The sequence below is a fragment of the Mustela lutreola genome, chromosome 10 (assembly GCF_030435805.1).
Source record: "Mustela lutreola isolate mMusLut2 chromosome 10, mMusLut2.pri, whole genome shotgun sequence".
NCBI classification, from domain to species: Eukaryota; Metazoa; Chordata; class Mammalia; order Carnivora; family Mustelidae; genus Mustela; species Mustela lutreola.
This window is the reverse complement of record NC_081299.1, coordinates 28,851,432-28,873,073: the sequence shown is the minus strand read 5'-3', so window position 1 is coordinate 28,873,073 and position 21,642 is coordinate 28,851,432. Positions and strand designations below refer to the sequence as shown.

Here is a 21,642-nt window from a genome sequence, read left to right as displayed (position 1 = left end):
GCCACTTCCTCGTGTCCACATGGCTGTTCAAGTCCTGCACAGCCTGGCTTCAGCCCCCTGCTATCTTATCTCGTCTTATCTGCCCCAGCTCACCTTCATTTCCTCTTCTTCAAACTTGACTGCTGGTAATTTTTGGATAAAGCCCTTTGCGTTTTCATCTTTGTTGACTGATCGTTCAGCTACATTTTGACAAGCTTGAACTTGCTGTCTTAGCATTTTTGCATCCTCTCCCTCCCTCCCCCAAATGCCAGCCAGATTCAGCCTTGCACATCATAGGTACTCAAAAAATGCCTGTGACTTTGAGCTATAGCGACCCAGGCAGTTCATCCCTTGAAGTGCTTAGTCACGTGAGCAGCTCCTGCCCCCTTCCTCTCTGAGCATGCTCTGAACTCCTCTTCCCTCCCGTCCTGGTTTGGTCTTGCCACTTCTCTTTTAGCTGTATGGCCAGACGCAGTCAGTTCACAGAAGGTCCAGCGAAGGGAGAGTCTGGAGGGAAAAAGTTACGTCATCTGTCCAGTGGTCTGTTACCACTATAACCTACTGCTGTGAAGTGGTTGCACTGGAGTCTTCCTCCTTGAAAGCTGAACTGGGGGGCGCCTGGGTGGCTCAGTCGGTTAGGCATCTGCCTTTGGCTCAGGTCATGATCCCAAGGTCTTGGGATCGAGCTCCCTGCTCAGTGGGAAGCCTGCTTCTCTCTCTCCCTCTGCCTGTGGCTCTGCCTACTTGTGCTATCTCTCTGTCAAATAAATAAATAAAATATTTAAAAAAAAAAGAAAAGAAAGAAAGAAAGCTCAACTGGTCATGGTTAGCCCTTGCCAACCCAAGTCGGATTTGCACAGGGTACAGATTGGAGCTTGAAGCCAGGGCTTATCGGTTTGTAGGAAACAGGATATGTTTTTAGAGATCTCTAAAGGAAGAAAAGAAAAGAAGAGAAAATGAAAAAGCATAGTTATTCAACTTTTTTTTTTTTTTCTAAAGATTTTATTTATTTATTTGATAGACAGAGATCACAGTAGGCAGAGAGGCAGGCAGACAGCCTGATGCGGGGCTTTATCCCAGGACCCCAGGATCATGACCTGAGCTGAAGACCCACTGAGCCACCCAGGCGCCCCTAGTTATTCAACTTTTAATAAAGTAACCGAACTGTTTGGGTGGTGGTTAGGCTGAAATAGGAAAAATTGATTCTTTCCGTTGTTTGTAATGCTGGGTGCCCTGTGTTACAGGCTTTTCTCCAGGATTTCCTGCTTTGTGCGCTATTTACATAGCTCCTCCCACTTTTTTTTTTTTTTTTTAAATAGACTCCATGCCCCACATGAGGCTCAAACTCAGGACCCCAAGATCAGGAGTCGCCTGCTCTTCCTACAGCCAGCCAGGCGTCCCCTAGCTCCCGTTTATCATAGAGTAAAATCCAAGCTCTATATGGCATTCAAAGTCTTAACACCTTGGCTATATATTACTAGTATATATGTATTACTAACAAATCCTTTAAAATAAAAATTTGTTTATAAAAATGTATGTGAACTATTATTATTTTCAGTTACCACTTATTAAGTGCTTACTATGGGTCTGTGGGTCTCACATGTGCCATAAAAGTACAGTAAGAGGATATTCATTTCTCAGATGGATAGATTGAGGCTCAGAGAGGGTAGGTAACATGCCTGTGATCACTCACTGGTCAGTGACAGACTTGAGAACAGAACTGCAGCTGTCAGTTTGAATATAATGCTTGAGCCCTCATCCTTTCATCTCCCCTAATGCTTCTGAAACAAAATTTTTCCTTCCTACTTGTTTATCCTACTTATTATTCCTTTTTTCTGAGGATACCATAATGCCATATCATTGTACTGAAATTGTTTCTTTTGCTAGAAATGTTTTCTGAACTTCACGTTTTTCTGATAGTTAATATAGTTTACTGGTTAAAAGCACAAGCCCTGGACCCAGATTCCCTGGGTTTGACTCCTGGCTGTGCCATTTATTATTTCTGTGTTCTGGGGCAAGTTACTGAAGATCTTTGTATTTACTTTCTGGTCTGTAAAGTGCAGATAATAATAGCACTTACTGCTGGAGTAGCTGTGAAGATTAAATAAATGGAGAGCATTTAAAGCCATGCCTGGCATGTAGGAAGCCCTGAGTATTTGCTATTAATATCATTCACGATGTGGTTCTATCACTGTCATCATTAACACAGCCTTGACTTGGATTCTGGGTAGTTGGATCTGGATCTGTTTATCTTCCTGTCAGTTGAGCGTATCTCTCTCTCTCTCTCTCTCTTTTTTAAGATTTTATTTATTTATTAGACAGGAGAGAGATCACAAGTAGGCAGCGAGGCAGGCGGGGGACACAGGCTCCCTGCTCAGCAGGGCTCAATCCAGGACCCTGAGACCACCACCTGAGCCGAACGCAGAGGCTTAACCTACTGAGCCACCCAGGCACCCCAGCTGAGTGTATCCCTTGCCACTATGTGTTGCTGTTGTAGGCTGCGACAGTGCACAGTGTGGCCCCCTGTGTACGCAGTGCAGTGTCACTGATAAGCACTGAACCAGCTCACTCACTGCTGACAGTTTGAATTGTGAGGTATTTTTCTCCCATGGTTTTGCCGGTTCTTCTAGTGTGCTGGAAAAGGAATGCGAAGGCCAGTAGCTGAGAAGATAGGAAGGGTCCTCCCAGACCTGTCTGGTAGATGTTCAGCAAGGGTAGGGCATGGCCTCCATCCAGCACTAACAGCCACACACCCACACACCCGGTGGACGGTGGACACCATAGTAGTACTTTTGCTTTGTTATCCAGACAGACTCATAGAGAACTCACCTCTGCAAGTTGACAGTTTCATCGAAGATGTTGTGCTCGTGCTTGCAGAGGGGGAGACTGTGGAGGCAGGCAGATCTGGGCTTTAATGTCACTTGTGCCATTTACTGGCTTTGTTCTGTGTCCTTGGGTGCGTCTGCTCTCTGCTGTGGGCCTCAGTATCCTTATTTGCAAAAAGAAGCCAATAATTGGAAATAACAGAGAAGCACTTAGGAGAATCCATGGCAATTAGAGGGTACTTGATAAATGGTAGGCTTTATGATCAGGGCAGTGGGGGGTGAGGAGTGTTGTGGGGGCAAGTGGGAGAGGGAAAAGCACTAACTGTTTCTGCTGGTCTGCTGTGTACCAAGCATTGTGCTAGGCTCTTGACCCAGTTAGATTTCATTTGGTTATTCCTTTGGCTTCTCTGTAAGTTCGGTGGTCTCATCTGCATTTTGCAAATAAGGAAACAAATTAAGTAACTTGCTTGAGGTTTCATACAAGGTTATGAATGGAGTCAGTGACAAAGCCAGGGCTGTTTTATTCTAAAGCCCAAGACTTCTTTCCCCAAACACTCTAATTTCTCTTAGAAGGCCACACAAGTTCTATGGACAAGAAGGTCTCAAGATGTCGGAGAAATGAGACCGGGGACTAGGGGAGTGGGCCTTGTGAGGGAGAGGGGCTTCCCCCTAGAGGCAGGTGTGAGGGTGGCTTACACAATGAACCTGGCCGGATAACCTGGCCGCTGTGGCTGTTTTGATGGGGCTATTTCTAAGTGGTGGAGCTGAGAGCTGGGGAGGAGGGCCAGTTTGCAAAGGGCCTCATCTGCTAGTCCAACCAGTTTGCATCTTAACCTGCAGGCAGCAGTGCAGTGCTGAAAGCTTTGGAGCAGGGAGATAGGAAACCAGAATTCAGTCTGGCCACCTCCAGACACAAAGCTGGGTAGGGAGAAGGGAGAAGATCCTGTAGTGGGAGACTCTTGCGGTGACAAGTTGAGGAGAGGTTGGCCTGGGAGAAGGCAGCCTTAGGAACGAGGCCATCAGCTCTGGGGGCCCAGTGAGAGGGTTGAGCGAGGGGGTTGAGTGGATGGCAGGATTGTATCCCCACTGGGCTGGCAGGCACAGGGCAGGTGCAGGTGACAAGGGATAGCTCAGGGAGAGAGCGTCGAGCAGTCCAATGACCGCTTTCCCTGGGACGGATCAACATAGGACGGCGAGTGGAGGTGTAGACGGTGACAGGACTGCGCTCAGGCAGAGCTGGACAGCTCCGTTTGGAGTGGACTGTGATGATTGAGGATTCTCGTGGAAGAGAAGGAGTGCGACCATCTGCACGACTTTCTCTGGCAGCCACACGTGGCTATTTACATTTCATTTAGGTAAATAAGATAAAAATCCAGTTTCTCATTCGCTCTCTGAACATTTCAAGTGTTTCAGTGTGGCTAGTGGCTATTGTTTCAGGCAGTGAAGTTGCAGAACATTCCTGCCATCACGGGAAGTTCTGTCGGACTGTGCTGGTCTAGATCTTGGGGAGTACCTCCAGATAACTAGGGGACTTGTAGGAGGCAATGGAGCAAGAGGGTGTGATAGAAGGGGCAACCGAATTAAGAAATAATGTTGCTGGGGAAAAAGAAAAAAGAAAGAATGTTGCTGCCTCACAGACAATTCTGGAAAGAAGTCTGATACTTGGATTTGGGTTTGAATTTACTGTTTTTTCCTCCTGTGATGTCCTGTTTGAGAAAAAAGCCCCCTCTCCAGGTCAGTGATAGGCCTGGCCACAAGACATTGGCATTGAGACCTTGCCTCCTGTCTTGGTTTTGAAGATTGGGCCTTCAGTAGGTCTGGTTTGGCTTCCAGAGCTCCTTTTGGCCTTGCAGGGAGGGAGAGGCTCTCGTTAACCATAGGAAGAGAAGATGGCAACCATAGAGGGCAGATTCACTGTTATCTCTGGTCAGTGGAGGAGCCTAAGCTTAGAGAAGTTAGTGACTAGAAGTTAGTGACTTGCCCATAGTCATAGAGCTAATGACTGGCAGAGTCCAAAATGGAATCTGGGTCTTCGATTTCAAAGCCTGTGATAGATGTATATAAATAAAATACACATTGTAGCTAACTTTGAAAGTGCCTATAAGCAAAAAGCGAACGAAGTCCTACCTCGGAGAAATGACAACTCTCGACCCTTTGGTTTCTCCCCTTCCAGGCTCTCCAATGTGTGTACGTATATGTCTGTAAAATGTATGGGTATATTTATAAGCCTGTTTTATATGTGCACATACATATACTCTATTCCTTTCTGATGTGTGTAGCTTTGTCAGGCCATGCCCTTAACTACCATCTTCATTCCCTTATCAGCAGTTCTGAAGTCCTGAGAGCGTCAAAGACTGAAATTTTTTTTTTGCAAGTTTGGCCCAAGCTCAGTTTGGCAATAAGGCTTGCTTGGACTGACATGAGGCTATTTATAGGCTTTCTTTATCCCACCTCGTATGACTACTCCTAGGTTGCATTGTGGAATTAAAGTGCTTGATTCCTTGGTGTCGCCTCAGACTCTGCTGGGGGTGTTGTATTATAGGCAGCGTAGGGAACATATTAGTTTTCCAAAGTCCCCCAAATGATGGTGCACCAGGCTGGCTCATTCGGTTGAGCATCTGCCTTCGGCTCAGGTCATGATCCCAGGATCCTGGGATCGCATCCTGCATTGGGTTCCCTGCTCCATGAGGAACCTGCTTTTCCTTCTCCCTGCCCCCAACTAGTGCACCCTCTCTGTCTCTTTTTCTCTCTCTGTGTCAAATAAGTAAGTAAAAAATCTAAAATAAATAAATTAATAAAATCCCCCGAGTTTTGAATTCCAAGGTCACCTGGAATTTGGGTTTCAGATCAGGAATTGGGGGATCTGTTTTAGGCTCTGTTGCTGCTTGGGCTAAGGAAGGGGCCTCCAGGGGCATTGTCATCTGTTTAGCCACGCTTGGGAGAGGGGGTGTGGTCTCTAAGCTGTGCAGTGCAATGCACAGAATTTGCAAGAACAACACTTCTGCAGTTTTATACACCAGATCAAGCTGTTACTATGGTTGACCTACTTCCTCCATAGTCTCTTCAGGGACATGGTGTCACTTGTAGGTGTGAAAGATGGTCATCAGGAAAGCACCCAGAGGGCACCTGGGTGGCTCGGTTAAGTGTCTGCTGCCTTTGCCTCAGGTCACGATCGCAGGGTCCTGGGATTGAGACCCAGTCGGGCTCCCTGCTCAGGGGGGAGTCTGCTTCTCCCTCTCCCTCTGCCTGCCACTGTGTTCTCTCTCTCACTCTGCTCTCCCTCTCAAACAAATAGAAATCTTTAATTAAAAACAAAATTGAATTTAAATAAAAATAAATAAATAAACAAATAACCAGAAATAATGCTGCACTTGCTCTCTGCCCTGTGGCTGTTTGTTCAACGTGTGTCTACTGGCTGCCTGATATGTTCCATAAATTGTGGTGAGCCGAGGGCCACAGAGAAAAAGCAACTCCTGCTCCCGGGAAGCTTGTGGTCTAGCTAAAGAAGGGAGGCAGAAGGAGTTAAACAGTTTTGGTTCCGTTATGACAAATCCCTTGCCAGGGAAAACCCTGGGTGTGTGAAGATACGAGGGCCAGAGAAGACCTTTTGAAGGAGGTGAATCCCGAGCCGAGTCTGTAAGGATGACTGAAACCCACCCCATGGAGGTGGGATTGGGGGGTGGTTAGGGTCAGGGGTGTGGGTGAGGAGGCAGCGTGCAAAGAGAGAAGTCGTTTTGCTGTGACTCGTTTTGGGGAGGGTGGCAGGAGATGGGGCTGGAAAGGGAGTCTGGGCTGATTACAAAGGTCTTTGTATGTAATACCCTGAGGTTTGGGGTATATTGCACGGGTGATAGAAGTTATTGTGGGATTTGAGGCACAGGAATGACCTGCTCAGATTTGGGTTTTCTTCAAGATGGTGGCAGAATGGACTGGAGAGGGGAGATAGTGGAGGTGGGGAAGTCACTGAATGTGCTTTCCAGAAACAGTAAGAGCCTAACCTAAGGCATGACCGTAGGGATAGGGAAGAGGGTCAGATATAAAAATATTCAAGAGAGAGGATTTATAGAACTTGGACAAACATGGGAAGAAAGGAAAAACCCAGATGTCAGCTGTTAGATTGGCTGACAAAGAAATGGAGGTCTGAGGTCGGAAAAAGGGCAGAGTGGGAGTAGGGAAGCAGGAGAGGAGGAAGGACAGGAAGCTGTGGTCAAGAAGGAACCATGGGGCTACATGATGGTAAATTTGGCAAAGAGCCGCTGACAGCCAGCTTCCGTGCTAGATTCAGGGGAGAAGAGATTCCGAGAAGACTGCCTTGTGGCTGGAAATCCCCCAAATCATGCCTTAAAGTTTCCATGCACGGAGTGAGGAATGAAGATGTTCTTGTTCTTGCTGGACTGGGTCCTGCGGCAGACACAGTGATGTCGATCTGCAGAGCGATTTTCAAGTCCGCTCATGGACAGCAGCTGAATCCATCGGGACACACCACTTGTCCCCAGGAGATGTCCTTTCAATCTGGCTTTTGGTAGGAACCTCCCCCTCAAAACAAGATCCATAGGAAGCACATGCGGGAACAGAGCTCTAACCCTTAGTCCTTAATTTGCCTTGGCCCATCATAAAGCCCCTGAAGTTCCTACTTTGTAGACGAAGAAACTGAGACCCAAAGAAGGAACTTGTCACACAGGAAGATAATGCCACAACTAGGCTTCAGCTTACGTTTCCTGATACTTGTTTGCATTTAACACTGTAGTAGTTACTAAGCCAGGCGCTGATCCAGATACCTGGGAAAGAGCATGAGGACAAGGCCCCTGCCTTCCAGAGCTTACCTTTCAGGGGGCATAGCCTCCAATAAGCTGAGGAATACTTACGAGATATGATATCAAATGGTATTAGTACTAAGAGGAATGCGGTAACAGGATTGTGGTTCCCAGATAGTATGCTGTGGCTCCCCGGCGCTGTGAGGGAATTCACAGTGCGACACGTCAGAGTTGGGACACGGTGTGGGACACATCCCACCGTGGGACATGACAGAGATACCTGTCGTGTCTGCCGTGTCGTGACCTTCTAGCTCAAAGTAGTTCACAGCTTCAACATTAGATGATGCTGTGTTTCTTTTGGTGACACGGTATCTTTGCGAAGCTGGGTTGGGTGGTTGCTGGGATCACAGGCAAATACCAGGCACAAATAAATGTGGCACATCATAAGCGGTGTCCCCTTGGATTCCAAGGTTTGAGAGGGTATGCAGTGCCCAACCTGCATAGCCACCTCCTTAGTCGGTAATTCTGATTATTTCAAAGGAAATAGAAATAGTATCTTTTCCTCCTATTTATGGGTATTCATTTTCAAAGTGCTACTTAAGTTGTTAGAGAAGTTAAATAATCAGCAATTTTATTTTGGTCCTAACTACTTGAACAGCACTGGTCAGTACTTCTTTTGGCCTGTAGGCTCTTTGAAAAAAATCTTTGTGGCAGTAAGGGTGCTGTGGACAGAGGAATCTGGAAGCTCTGGAGTAAGGGGATAGAGTGTCGTGGAGTTGGTGGGGTGCTGTTTAGATAGGGTGGCATGGCCTCTGAGATCTGAGCAGAGCCCTGAATGAAATGCAGAGCCACGCAGAGATCTGAAGGAAAAGCATTCCAGGCAGAGGGATCCGCAAGAGCAAAGTCTCTGAGTTAGGAGTGAGCTCAACATGCCCAGGAATAGCAGGAAAGGAGATGTGGCCAGAGAAGACTTGAGTGAGGGAGAGCGCAGTGGATGGGGCCAGCGGGGTGTGGGGGCCAGCTTCGGGAGGGCCTTCTCAACTCTCTCAGGGGACCAGATTTTATTCTGAGGTGTGGGAAGTGTCTTGAAAGTCGTAAGCACCTTCTTTTCACTCTGGCCGCTGTCTAGAAAACTAACGGCAGGAGTGTGTAAGGGTGGAAGTCAAGAACAGTTAGGAAGCTGCTGTGGTGAGAGATTCCAGGTATGTTTCTGAAGGTAGACCTTGGCTGAATTGCTGATGAATTAGCTGTGGGAATCAGGTGAAGAAAGAGGAGTCTCAAGCAAGTCTCAGGTTTCTGTTCCGCGCAGCTGGTCCGGTGATGGTTCTGTCTACCGAGGTGAAAAAGCCTAAGGGGGGCAGCAGCGCAGAACAGTCTGGAGCTCAGGTGAAAGGCTGGAGCATGGGGACTGGGAATGGTCAGCATGGAGGTGGTGTTTAAAACTGTGAGACTGGGGCGCCTGGGTGGCTCAGTGGGTTAAAGCCTCTGCCTTTGGCTCAGGTCATGATCTCAGGGTCCTGGGATCGAGTCCTGCATCGGGCTCTCTGCTCAGCGGGGAGCCTGCTTCCCCCCACCCGCCCCCGGCGGCGCCTGCCTCTCTACCTACTTGTGATCTCTGTCAAATAATAAAATCTTTAAAACTGTGAGACTAAGTGAGATCACCTAGCTGGGAAAGAGTGTAGCTGGAGAAGCCGTCTCCGGCCAGGGCTTTGCCGGACCATTGGAGTTCTTACTGGCTCTTATGTCCCTTTGACATACCTTATCCTTGTGGGTGTTTTTATTTTTGGAGTTTTTTAAAGTATTTTCTTGTTTTCTGACACTGGAAGATGCTCCGTCTTGTATATTGCCTACCCCAGTCCTAAAATAACCATATCTCAAGGAGCCACTATTCCTTTTACTGGAGAATGGTGTTGGAAACTAAGATTGGGCATTAAAGATTGGTCCTTGCTACTGGTGTGTTCTTGCTTCTAGGCTGTCTTAGCAGATAGCACAAGGAAATGTACATGTGTATACTTAAATATGTGTATCTCTATATTTCTACATGTAACCGTATGTATCTATATTAGGTAGACATGAACTCATGCTGATATCTCCAATTTTAACCCATTACCACATTCTAGCCTCTTCCCCTTGTTTATCTGGAACCTCCCACTCCAGCAATGAGAAACCTGGCTCCCACAATCCACTCTCCATTTTTTTTTTAAGATTTTTTTATTTGACAGAGAGAGATCCCAAGTAAGCAGACAAGCAGGCTCCCCACTGAGCAGAGAGCCCAATATGGGGCTTGGTCCCAAGACCCTGGGATCATGACCTGGGCTGAGGGAAGAGGCTTTAACCCACTGAGCCACCCAGGCGCCCCAACTCGCTCCATTTTCTTAAGTGTTAAATTCCAGGATCCATGTATAGCGGCTTTAGAATTGTTAACCCATGTCTCTGTGGGAGACAGCGTTATCACTTAGAGTAGAGTGCTTAGGAACAGTTCATTTTGCCTTTAGTCTTACAGATTCCACTCATTTCCAAAGCTATTAAAGTCAGCACTTTTTTCCTCTGTCCCCCCTCAGTGAGGCTGTTTCATACATTTGTAATATAGTTAGATTCTTTTGTCATTTTCCACATATCACTCCAGTATCCTTTGATTTTCAAAATGGTTTTTTAAGAATTTGCATACATTACTGTGTGCTATAAAGTTCTGTGGGTTTTGAAGCCTATGGATAGTGTCATGTATCCACCCTTACAGCTTCTCACAGAATAGTTTCACTGCCCTAAAAAGTCCCCTGTGTGTCACTTACTTAATCCTTACCCACCCACTGCTTACCATCTCTAGAGTTTTGCTTTACCGTAGGTTGTGTGATTGGAGTCCTGCAGCGTGGAGCCTCTTCACAATGACTTCTTTCACCTCACATGATGCATTTAAGATTCATTCATGCCTTTTTGTGACTTGGTGGCTCATTTTTTATTGCTGAATAATATTTTATTGTATAGATAAACCATAGTTTGTTTATCCAGTCATTTATTGAAGGACATCTTGGTTGCTTTCAGTTTTTGTGAGTATGAATAAAGCCACTGTAGGGGCTCCTGGGTGGCTCAGTCAGTTAAGCATCTAACTCAGGTTGTCATGTCAGGGTCCTGGGATCCAGCCCTGCACTGGGCTGTGCGCTTAGTGGGGAGTCTGCTTGTTCCTCTCCCTCTTCCTTTGCCCTTCTCCCCCCTCATGCTCACTCTCTCTCTCAAATAAATAAAATATTTTTTAAAAAATATTTTATTTATTTATTTGACAGAGATCACAAGTAGGCAGAGAGGTAGGCAGAGAGAGGAAGGGAAGCAGGCTCCCCACCAAGCAGAGAGCCTGACTTGGGGCTCGATCCCAGGACCCTGGGATCATGACCTGAGCTGAAGGCAGAGACTTTTTTTTTTTTTTTTAAAGATTTTATTTATTTATTTGACAGAGAGAGATCACAGTAGACAGAGAGGCAGGCAGAGAGAGAGAGAGAGGGAAGCAGGCTCCCTGCTGAGCAGAGAGTCCGATGCGGGACTCGATCCCAGGACCCTGAGATCATGACCTGAGCCGAAGGCAGCGGCTTAACCCACTGAGCCACCCAGGCACCCAAGGCAGAGACTTTAACCCACTGAGCCACCCAGGCGCCCCATAAAATCTTTTTATTTTTTATTTTTTTAAGTTATGTGCTGGTTTTTATATGGACATAAACCTTCAAATAAAATATCTAGCAGTGTGATTGCTGGATCCTATGGTAAGGCTGTGTTTAGCTTTGTAAGAAACTACTAAACTGCTTGCAAAGTGGCCATTTTCCATTCTTACAGTCAATAAATGAGAATTACTGTTGCTTCACATCCTTGCCAGCAATGGGTATTGTCATCTTTTTGGATTTCAGCCATTTTTAAAGATTTCCCAGTATGCCATACATTAACTCTGGTCCCTTGGTTCTCTAAGCTTTAGAGTTCAGTGAGAGTAAAGCAAGAGAGGTAGAATACAGCTGGGGATTTAGTTCTCAGAAATCAGTTGGTGAACCATGGAGTTGTAGAATTCCAGAAACCCTGCCTTTCTTATTTTTGTTGTATGCTGAAGACAATAGGAAGATGACCTGAGACATTCCAAAAGAAGGCTACAGACTTGAGCTTAGATGTTACATATTTATATAAGACACATAAGGAATCCATGTGCATCCAATATTTTCTTTTAAAAAAAAAAAGATTTTATTCATTTATTTGACAGAACACAAGTAGGTAGAGAGGCAGGGAGAGGGAGAAACAGGCTCTCCACTGAGCTGAGAGCCCGACGTGGGGCTCGATCCCAGGACCCTGGGATCATGACCTGAGCTGAAGGCAGCCACTTAACCGACTGAGCCACCCAGGTGCCCCGCATCCAGTATTTTCTGTTGAATTGTTGAATGATTGAACTGCTTTTTATGTGCTGGGTTATGGAGATGCAGTGATGAATAAATCAGACATAGTTTGTCCTCAGTGAGCTTCCAGTCTAACTGGGGGATGAACATGATAATACGCAGCAGTTGAGGCTCTAATGAGACGTGCAGGGAGCTGTGGGACACCAGTGGCAGGGTATCTGGCCTGATCTAGGGGGAGTTAGAGATGGCATCTTCGAAGACGTGACCCCCGACATGTGGTCTATAGCAGGACTCGGCTAAGTACAGTCCATGAGCCAAGTCCAGCTCACTGCCTGCTTTTTTTTTTTTTTTTTTTTTTTTTTTTTACAGCATGGGAGCTAAGAATAGTTTTTATAGTTTTCAATGTTTGAAAAGAATTAAAAGAGATTCATATTTTGTGACATGTAAAAATTATGTAATCTTCAGATTTCAGTGTCCATAAATAAAGTTTTCCTGGAACAAAGCCATGCTTGTGGCTTCTTTTCGCTGTGACAACAGGGTCAGATCGTTGTGATGGAGACGGTTTGGCCTGCAGAGCCTCAGACATTTATGCTCCGGCCTTTTGCAGAGAAGTTTGCTCACCCCTGGCCCCGGGATGGGTAGGAGTTAGCCGTGTAAAGCAAAATGAAAGAAGGAAGTGGGTTTCTGATGGGATTGTGGTGTAACTGCAGTAACTTTAATAGACTATGGCATTCAAGGGGATGGGAGGCAGAGGACTATGGTGAGACATGCAAGAGGGCAGGTGGGATCTGGACTGAAGGGAGACTTGGCAGCCATACTGGGAGGTTTAAGTTTATTCAATGGGAGGCTTTTTAAAAGGTCTTAAGTGATGTGATTAGCCTTCCTTTTTCAAAAAATCCTTTGGCCACAGTGTAGAAATTGGGTCAGAGATGGTGGGGTAAGAAGGGAGGCCTGGAGATCAGTTTGAAGTCATTCCAGGGAGATGTTGGTAACATGGGTCATAGGGTCACATTGGCCTGTATTGATTTGAGTGGCATTCAGGAAACAAAATTGAAAGGCCTTGGTGATTGGCATTTTGAAATGTCATTATTTTCACATTTCAAATTTGTGTGTGTGTGTGTGTATGTGTGTGTTCTGGTTCCTGTGAATGCATGGTCGAAAAATCCATGTTTAGTAATAGTCTTCAGGGCAGAATTCTTTCGTGATGGCTCATGCCTGCAGTGCTCCTTTTAACTTGTATGTTGAAGCAGCCCGGTTCTGTGGCCTCTCCATTCTGTTTTCTGTGGACAAGAGATTTGGCTTTTAAGGAGCAAAGAAGCTATTGGCAGATTACTTTTCCTTTCCAGGTTTATCTTGGTTTAACAACTGTCCCAAAGTATTTATATATTAAAAGTCCTTGGTTTGCTCTTTTGTTTTTGAGGCAATTTATTAACAATGATAGGCTATTCTCTAACACTTTAGACCCTCCCTTTCCAGCGTCATATCTCTGACCATTGGCTCTCTTCTCCTTGAACTTGAAGTTCCACTTGGAGTAAATGGAAATGAGATCACTATCTTATATTTCATAATATGCCGTGTTGCCTCCAAAATGCTTACTCACGTGTCAACTATTTGATCCCAGCAATAAACCTGTGAGAAGGGCAGGGCATGTCAAGTCACTGAGACTGAGAGAGGTTGGATGACTTGCTTGAAGTCAGAAGGTCAGTAAATAGTAGAGCCAGTAAAGGAACTTAGGCCTGCAGCTTGCATAGTTTTTATCCTTTCTGTAAGGCATTCCGTCTCTAGGAAAAGGGAGTCGGACCAGCTGAGAGTTACATTTTCAGAAGTTAAGATCTCTGGATGAAATGCTTGTTTTTTTCACCCTCTCTCTTGTGCTCCACAAGGTACCACCATCTACCTTACCTATGCTTTCAAGCATTATGTGTACAACCAGTGATTCGTAGACAACAATTAGAGAAGCTGTGGTCTCTATGTTCAAGTCTGTGTAAGCCTGTTTTCATTCCTTCCCCTTCCCTTTAGGTGCTTCTGACTTTGATGATTCACGGTCAGATAAGAGAGGCCTGCTTGTGCACCCAAGCTCTTGCGCTCAGGATACACCAGACAGCTTACTCACAAGGTAATGCAGCTGTCCATTCATTTGTACGTCCTAGGGCCACAGTTCTCCTCAACAGAGAACTGAGACCATTGCTGTGCGTGATGTAAGTTGTCCCAGGGTAGCTGGTTTAAGAAATGTTGGATATTCATTGAGCATTTACTATGTATGCAGGCTCCATGCTCTTACCTGGATTATCTTATTTTGACCTAAAAGATAAGTACTATGTCTACTCTGTTCTACCGCTGCAGGTGAAAAGACTTTATATCATTTACACAAGATCCAGAACTAGCAAGTAGCCCATCTAGGATTTGAAACTGGCAATCTAACTCTACCTTAGACATCTATAAGATTAGAAACATTTTTATTTCTCCCTCACATTCTCTTAGGAGTTTCCTTACTCTGAAGATAATTCTTCTTTTTTTAAAAATTTTTTTTAAAAAATATTTTATTTATTTGAGAGAGAGAGACAGTGAGAGAGAGCGCGAGAGGGGAGAAGGTCAGAAGTAGAAGCAAGCTCCCTGTGGAGCTGGGAGCCCAATACGGGACTGGATCCCAGGACTCCAGGACCATGACCCAAGCGGAAGGCGGTTGTCCAACCAACTGAGCCACCCAGGCGCCTGATACTTCTTTTTTTCTGTTTTTATTTATTTTTCTTTTTCCTGATGTGCTCTTATATTTAGTCTGTACACCAGTGCCCCCTGCTGCTCATAGCTAGAAACAGCTGGTCAAGATAAAAAAAACTTGATTGTGTCCGTATTTTTATGCACTTAAGCAGAAAGGAACAATCCCTGAACTTTAAGTGTAGCTGGATCTGTCCTGCTCAGTTCACTTGGAGCCTTTTTGGTTACATAGATACATTTTTACATGGCCGTAATTAGTATGGACTTGATAATATGATATCAGATACTTCTGTGGCCAGAAGTTGTTGCAAGTGCTCTATATCTCAATTCATTAAATAATGTTCGGCAAAAGTTTCTTGCACTTTTATTGGGCTTCAGTTAGGTAAATATGTCAATTTTAAAATTTTGCTTGACTTTAAATGTTGGCATTTGAATAATTGTCAGTTTGGTTATTAAAACTACATAAATAATCGTGAAATACGAACTTTCATTGCTCCTCTTTTATTCCGGATTATTCCTGTGTGAAAGAGTTACAGTAGAATTTTCAAGTCAAAGGGTCTGGGTAGTTTTATAGACTCGTTACATGAGGCAGTAGGGTCTAGAAAGAGTACTGTCACATCTGGGTTCTAGTCCATACTCTGCTGCCATCCAGCTGGGTGGATGGTGCTAGATATTATTTTTCCTATTTGGGAAAGGAAGGGATTAGATCAGAATGTCTTTAAGGCCCCTCCGATCTGAGATCTCTATCAGAAAATCTCCAGATCAGGGGCACCTGGGTGACTCAATGGGTTGAACCTCTGCCTTCAGCTCAGGTCATGATCTCAGGGTCCTGGGATCAAGCCCCGCTTCGGGCTCTCTGCTCAGCGGGGAGCCTGCTTACCAACCTCTCTCTGCCTGCCTCTCTGCCTACTCTGTCAAATAAATAAATAAAATCTTAAAAAAAAAAAGAAAATCTCTGGACCAATGTGCTATACATTCAACAACACACAAATTTATTTAATTACATACAGATGTAGTGAGTTTGTTTTTGTTTGTTTGTTTTAGTAAATACATTTGACTTTGTCTTCTGTGACTCAGACAATTTGTGTGTGGAAACTTCTAGCTTCATGTTCATGTATTTTGTCATGGGGAATTCATCAGAATGTGATAAAGTTTTGTCTGTTTGTTTTTCTAGACAGAATAAATCCAAGAGTGAAATCACCGACCTGGTCCGCTCCTCCACTATCATGGTATCAGACAAGGCTCACATGTTATCCATGCAGAAGTTTGGGCTACGAGATACAATAGTGAAATCACGTCTCGTGCAGAAAGAAGAGGATTATACCTATATCCAGAACTTCAGGTAGATAACTGGGCAGACTGTTTTCAAAGCAAAATGATCATTCAGCTCTGAAATTTCAGCACTTCACTCCCTACGCTGGATTTGGAAACAGATCCTTCTGCAGGATCTCACCCGGCATTCTCAACATGATCATTTCCTTTCACTCTTCGTGAGCAGCCATTTATTCTGTCTTTTCTGGCCAGGCATGGTGGTAGGTGTGGTATAGCGGAGTCACACAGCTTGCAGATAATTATGGCAGTATTTGAAGAGGTATAAAGGACAGAAGAAGGAACGATATCCTGATATTTGTGTATCTCTTGGTCATTCCGGGCCTTTGAAGGAAGTCATTTAAACTGAAGTTAGTGAAATGAAATTGGTGTTTGGTAATCTTTTTAGACAGGACTACCAAAAGTTAAATGAATAGAGGCTGCAGGATTCTGCTAAATCTTTTTAAATCCGTGCACGGGGCCTGTAATACCAAGTGACATTGCTTCCAGGCATACAAACCATCCCTTACAGTGAGCACTGCAGTTGCTTTCCTTCTGAAGATAATTACCAAGGTACTTTTCATTTTTCTTTCATTTCCCCAGCACACACAGGCTGAGGAATCATTCTGTGGATTATGGGTCTAATGGCTGCCAAGGCTAAATAGCAATGTTCACAGTAGGCCCATACTATTCGAAGTTACCACAAAAGCAACAACTATCATGACAGACTGCAAGTCACCCTTCAGTGTCACAGTCCTTGGTCGATGTCTGGGGTGACATTGCTCAATGTCTGGAAACGTCTTAAAATTTGTTTCCAGAGAGCCGGAAACTGGGCGGAGTCAGTGTAGGATGCTTTCCCCGTCACATCCATTGTCCTCCCAAGGGACTGATCCGTTCTCTTTGCTGACAGGTTTTTTGTGGGAACATACAACGTGAATGGCCAGTCCCCCAAAGAAGGCCTCCGGCCCTGGCTAAGCCACAGCATTCCGGCCCCAGATGTATACTGTGTGGGGTGAGTGCTTCTCTTCTCAGTTCTGCCTCTCCAGCTCCAGAAAATATAGCTGAGGGGAAGGGACAAGGACATGAATGTGTAACTGAGTTCTCACGGCAGGTAAAGGAATTGAAAAATGACCATGTGCTGAATAACAGCTGCTTCTCTGTTTGATGTTCTTCCTGGAATTAAACAAATTTCTGGCACCATTAAAGCGATGTGCTTGGCATTTAAATGCTGTTATTTTGTGCAGCCCTCTGTTAAAATCGCTACACTCAAACTGACTTATATCACTTAGATGTTCGGGACTTTATTGGTCACAAGGCAAAAATAGCTTTTGCCAGGGAAGTAAGGTTAGCTTTGTTTGTTTATTTATTTATTTATTTGACAGACAGAGATCACAAGTAGGCAGAGAGGCAGGCAGAGAGAGAGGAAGGGAAGCAGGCTCCCTGCTGAGCAGAGCCTGATGTGGGACTTGATCCCAGGACCCTGAGATCATGACCTGAGCCGAAGGCAGCGGCTTAACCCACTCAGCCACCCAGGTGCCCCTATTTATTTATTTTTAAGATCTTATTTATTGGGACGCCTGGGTGGCTCAGTGGGTTAAGCAGCTGCCTTCGGCTCAGGTCATGATCCCAGCGTCCTGGGATCGAGTCCCACATCGGGCTACTTGCTCCGCAGGGAGCCTGCTTCTCCCTCTGACTCTGCCTTCCACTCTGTCTGCCTGTGCTCGCTCTCACTCTCTCTCTCTCTTACAAATAAATAAATAAAATCTTTAAAAAAAAAAAAAGATAGACAAACCATAAGTGACTCTTAATCTCACAAAACAAACTGAGGGTTGCTGGGGGGAGGGGGTTTTGGAGAAGGGGGTGGTATTATGGACATTGGGGAGGGTATATGTTTTGGTGAGTGCTGTGAAGTGTGTAAACCTGGTGATTCACAGACCTGTACCCCTGGGGATAAAAATATATGTTTATAAAAAATAAAAAATTATATTAAAAAAAAAAGATCTTATTTATTTATTTGACAGAGAGAAAGAGCAGAAACAGAAGGGAGGGGCAGAGGGAAAGGGAGAAACAGGCTCCCCGCTGAGCAGGGAGCCTGATGTGGGGCTCCATCTCAGGATCCCGGGATCGTGACCAGAACTGAAGGCAGATGCTTAACCGACTGAGCCACCCAGGCGCCCAAGCTTTATTTATTTTTTTGTTTCAATTTTGTTGAGAGAGAGAGAGAGAGAGAGTGCACAAGTAGGGAGAGGCAGAGGGAGAGAGAGAACCCTAAGCAGGTTCCATGCCTAGCGTGGAGTCTGATGCGAGGCTTGATCTCAGGATCATGACCTGAGGCGAAATCAAGAGTCAGACACTTAACTGACTGGCTTTTTTTTTTTAAGGCTCCATCAGTCAGTCATTTTTTCTTCGGTACATATTATCCTGCTAGCCCTGTCCTGGGCACGGTGAATGGGGAGGGGGCAACTAAGGGGCCTATATAGTAAAGTGAGAAGGGCCTAGAATTTGGAATTGATCTAGATGTAGGCATGGCCCCCAGTTTGTCATTTGCTGCTTTTGTGAATCAGGGGTCTCAGGGGTACAATGGAGACACTTCTGACCGCTTCCCAGGCTGGTTATGGAGAGGAAGTGGGTGACAGCTCGTCAAAGCGCTGGTAGCTCCTTAGCATTTAGTCCCTTGGTTCCACATATTTATTTCTCTCCCCTCGAGGGCCCTGCGGTTTAGCTGGAGAGCGAGGACACACATAGCTAACCCAATCTGAGGACATGCTGTCTTGCACTTGACTCTTCTCGACTGTCTGACTGCTTGCTACTTATTATAGGTTCCAGGAGCTTGATCTGAGTAAGGAAGCCTTTTTCTTCCATGATACCCCGAAGGAGGAAGAGTGGTTTAAAGCTGTGTCAGAAGGTCTTCACCCAGATGCCAAGTATGCGAAGGTAAGCGAGGGGTCAGTGACCCTTAATTGTATGTTGCTATGCAAGGAAATTCTGAGACCTGTTATCATAAGCCCATCCTAATTCTTCAATTCCAAGTCCCCCAGAAGAGGCGCTCTAGGTAGGAGAGATGCAGGTCTGGGCAGCGGTAGGCTATTTGGGTTATCACAGAGCGTGCTTGGTGAGCTGCACAGGTGAGTTCCCTGTGTCCTGCTGTGGAGAAGGAAAACATTGGCGTCATCGGCCGGCTTCGAGACCACTTTTCCTCTGGGATGTATCTTCCTGTTTTCGGTTTCGGGTTCATGCTGTGACGGGAATGTCTGGCTCTGTTGTCCAGGTGAAGCTCGTCCGACTGGTGGGGATTATGCTGCTGTTGTATGTCAAACAGGAACATGCAGCGCACATCTCCGAGGTGGAAGCCGAGACCGTGGGGACCGGAATCATGGGCAGGATGGTGAGTTTGGGGGGTATGCTTGATCCCTAAGGTTTCGACCCTGCCTCTCACGACACTGTGACTGGTGTGTCCCAGTTCGAGGGGACTGGTGTGACAAGATGAATGGTGCCCTTACACAGGGTGAGACAGAGCAGACCACTTAGAAGTAGTAATTTCGTGAGCTGCTGGCTAGTTTGGCACACATCCCTGTCTGCGCCACACCAGAGCCTCCAGCTGATCATGAAATGGTCATTTCACCCATGAAATACATTGCAGAAAACCAAGATAAAGAATGCCGATAATAGGTTTGCAATTTCCTATTCTCGAGGCTCCTGAAGTCCTGCCTTTTTTTTTTTTTTTTTAAGATTTTGTTTACTTATTTGACAGATAGAGATCACAAGAAGGCAGAGAGGCAGGCAGAGAGAGAGGAAGGGAAGCAGGCTTCCTGCTGAGTAGAGAGCCCGATGTGGGGCTCAATCCCACGACCCTGGGATCATGACCTGAGCCAAAGGCAGAGGCTTTAACCCACTGAGCCACCCAGGCACCCTGAAGTCCTGCTTTTAGGTTCTCCTGCAAGAACTTAGTTTCCTGCAGAGAAGGCCAAGCATGTGGTTTGCCTGTGATATAGTGAAAAGTGGACTCAGCTTTGCCACTGGCTGGTCACTCTGCTTTCTTGGATTTGTTTACCTAGCTGTTAAAATAGACAGTAGGGGTCCTTGGGTGGCTCCATTGCTTAAGCGTCCAATTTTCTATTTCAGCTCCGGTCACAACCCAGGGTCGTGAGATCCAGCGCTGTGTTGGGTTCTGCACTCAGCGGGGAGTCTGCTGGAGATAGTCTCTCTCCCTCTCTCCCTCTAAAAAAAAATTAAATGAAAATACAAACTGCTTCACTTAGCTGTCAGGATGATATTGAAGAGAAAATATGTTGAAAGCATGCAGATTTAAATGGCAGCCATGTTGACATTGTGAATTGCGTTCTTCCGGGCTCTTTCCCGTAGGGTAACAAAGGAGGTGTGGCCATCAGATTCCAGTTCCACAACACCAGCATCTGCGTAGTGAATTCTCACTTGGCAGCCCACACAGAAGAGTATGAGAGGAGGAACCAGGACTATAAAGACATCTGTTCTCGAATGCAGTTTTGTCAGATTGACCCAGGCCTTCCCCCTCTCACCATCAGCAAACACGAGTGAGTCTGGGCTCAGACCCCAAGTAGTTCACTGCTCCGATGTTGTGGAATTGGGGCCTCTCTGTTTTGTCATGGAGGTGCTTGGGGGAGGCTTTCCACTCCCAGAGTGGGGACTCTAGCCATCACTCGCTTACATGTGGGTTATGTCTCGTGGGAATGTCCCGTGTCCTAACATACCATCAGGCAGACCTCTAGACTCTTCTTACACATCATTTGTCCCCAGAACACGTATAAGATTTATTTTAATGTGGGTCTGCCTCGGATTAAACCCCACGAGGAAAGCCACCAGACAGCGAGCGTCTCAAGTCCGGGTTTCAGAAGTAGGCTTCAGGATAGTATGGGTCTTTTCTTTCCAAAAGCACATGTAATTGAGATTTGCACTGCAGTGGTCCGCCTTCCCTCTCGAGCCAGCTTTACAAAGCTGCCGTGATAGCTGCTTAGAGCATCTTGTGCTAATCTTTGTTTTCTTTATCTCTAAGATGTTCTATATGTCTCAAGTCAAGGCATATTAGAATTTCAGACTTGACAGTAACACTCGAAGTGTGTGCCACTTCTTTTAGACAAAGGAAGAAGCCCCTGAGGCCATGGTGTCGGCCGGGGAGTCCCCAGATGCAAGCCTCGCATCCCGCCTGCTGTGGTGGTGGAACGGTCTTGGGCTCACTGGTGTTCTGGAAGCTGACAGGATGGCTTTCCTTCTCCGGGGAACCTAGCAGGGAGTGTGTCTTCCATTCTGCTGGACTCCCAGCGCCCTAGTTTGGGAGGTGGCCACTCGCATGTCAGTTTGTCCGCTTTGAGCTTGTGGATGCTTTTGTTTTAGTGCGTGTGTCCTGCTGCGCGGGTTCTTTAATGACCTGGCTGCTGGCTTCGGATGGTGCCATATTGGACCTGGCAGGCTGTGCGCTGTCATTCGGGGATGTCCGGGTTACCCTTCTCCCGAAGCAGCGGCTGTGACAAACCACCTGTCCCACTTTGCAGAAAGAGCCAACCAATGATACAGTGGGGGTTAAACCCAGACTCCACTGTACAGGTTGAACTTTGTTTCAGAGGACCTCAGTTCTAGAAACAAAGGCTGAGAGTGTATTTGTGGACTGTCATGTGCATGGAGGCGACATCATGGCATCCTCTGGTTTGGAGTCCCCGAGCAACTGAC

At 45.9% G+C, this 21,642-nt stretch overlaps 1 protein-coding gene across 6 annotated transcripts in view; it reads left to right on the top strand.

Annotated features, from left to right (window-relative positions):
• Positions 1-21,642, top strand: part of INPP5B (inositol polyphosphate-5-phosphatase B) — a 48,304-nt gene that overhangs the window by 12,762 nt on the left and 13,900 nt on the right. For all 6 annotated transcript variants that reach the window (XM_059135555.1, XM_059135554.1, XM_059135556.1 and 3 more), the window contains 6 exons: positions 13,939-14,035; positions 15,809-15,976; positions 16,853-16,954; positions 18,762-18,876; positions 19,211-19,327; positions 20,305-20,492. In XM_059135555.1, the coding sequence (XP_058991538.1) occupies positions 13,939-14,035; positions 15,809-15,976; positions 16,853-16,954; positions 18,762-18,876; positions 19,211-19,327; positions 20,305-20,492 (787 nt within the window). The remainder of the gene's footprint in view (positions 1-13,938; positions 14,036-15,808; positions 15,977-16,852; positions 16,955-18,761; positions 18,877-19,210; positions 19,328-20,304; positions 20,493-21,642) is intronic.